Genomic DNA, 1,558 nt, shown 5'->3' on the forward strand with positions numbered 1-1,558 from the left:
AGCGGTCGGGACAAGGGACGACGGTCAAACGGTAATAGATGACGGATGCGATGTACGCATTCGCCACCTCCACTCGACCTTTCAAGGAGAGCTTCCTCTCAGCCCATTTCTGGGTGAGATTGGCCACCCTGTTCGTCACTTCTTCCCAGTTTTTCTCCAACTGGAGGTCCGGACCGAACCAGACCCCGAGCAGTTTAACGGGTCCGTCTGTCCAGCACCCTACGACACTGTTCAACGGCATGGACTTGCCCCTCCAGGTGCCTAGTTGCAAGCCCACTGACTTTTCCGCATTAATAATAATAATAATAATAATAATAATGGTTTCAAGTTTTGGCATAAGGTCAGCAATTTTGGAAGAGGGGCGAAATCAATTACATTAACCTTAGTGTTCAACTGGTAATTGTTTTATTGACCCCGAAAGGATGAAGGGCAAAGTTAACCTTGGTAGAATTTGAATTTAGAACATAAAGACAGATTAAATACCACAAAACATTTTGCCTGATGTGCTAACAATCCTGCCAGCTCACCTCCTTAATAATAATGACAATAAAAATTATAACAATTCTTAATTCAGAAATTCAAATTAATCAATGTGTCAGTTCCATTAGAGATAGATTATTTCACATCATTTTTCTACTTCAGAGAAGAGGATTTACTCAGAGAAAAACTCATATTGGAAGATGACAAGATATTTCAGGAAATCAGAGAAAATAAGGATGGTACTTATTACATTGGCGGCGTTGATGTTTCATTCCAAGATGATGGGAAAGCATGTATTGCTTTGGCTGTAGTAACATTTCCTGAATTAGAGGTAATTTCAGCCTTGAATTTATCCCCCTTTTGGTGGATAATATCATCATCATCATCATTATCATCATCTCCCTTTCTTTCTCCTCCTCCACTTCATCATCATCATCATTTTAACATTTACTTCACCATGCTTGTACTTTTCCAAGAGGTAGATTTTCTACAGCAAGATGCCCTTCCTGTCACTGTTTCGAAGTAAAGCATTATTTCTCCATGATCACACATGTTTTTCAAGAAAAGACTGGAAATGAACAACATTGTCCATTTACAACCGTCATGTGACATCAAGACAAGGACACACACATACACACAGAAACATCCATCCATAAATACACGCACACACAGAAACAAACACATGTAGGAAACACATTTTCTTTTGTGCAAGTTTCATTAAAAACACAGCTATATTCAAGTTTATATTTTTTATCTTAGACTTTTCTAATTCCATCATTATATAAGAAACAAAACACACCACAAAGTAAACTCAGTATATATATATATATATACATACACATATATTGCCAGACATCTTGGTCCATAGTCATTTCCTCTGTGAGGTCCAAATTCCTGAGATCAGTCCATATGTCTGTGCATGCCTTTCAATGCAATGTATGTCTGAAAGTTTGCAAATCTAATGGAGGCCTCAAAAGACATTTTAAGATCCACAAAGATCAGAACTTATCTGCAGCTCTTGGTGTAGGTACAGGAGGTGATCAAACTCTGCATAAGGAGTAGACAACCACCATATATA

The 1,558-nt window shown here is 38.3% G+C and overlaps 1 protein-coding gene across 1 annotated transcript in view; it reads left to right on the plus strand.

Moving 5' to 3' along the window:
- The window catches only part of LOC106868888 (endonuclease V), a 48,715-nt gene that overhangs the window by 27,250 nt on the left and 19,907 nt on the right, over positions 1–1,558 (plus strand). The window contains exon 3 of the mRNA XM_014914346.2: positions 643–811. Within this exon, the coding sequence (XP_014769832.1) occupies positions 643–811 (169 nt within the window). The remainder of the gene's footprint in view (positions 1–642; positions 812–1,558) is intronic.

Source organism: Octopus bimaculoides, chromosome 16 (genome assembly GCF_001194135.2).
Source record: "Octopus bimaculoides isolate UCB-OBI-ISO-001 chromosome 16, ASM119413v2, whole genome shotgun sequence".
Classification (NCBI taxonomy): Eukaryota; Metazoa; Mollusca; class Cephalopoda; order Octopoda; family Octopodidae; genus Octopus; species Octopus bimaculoides.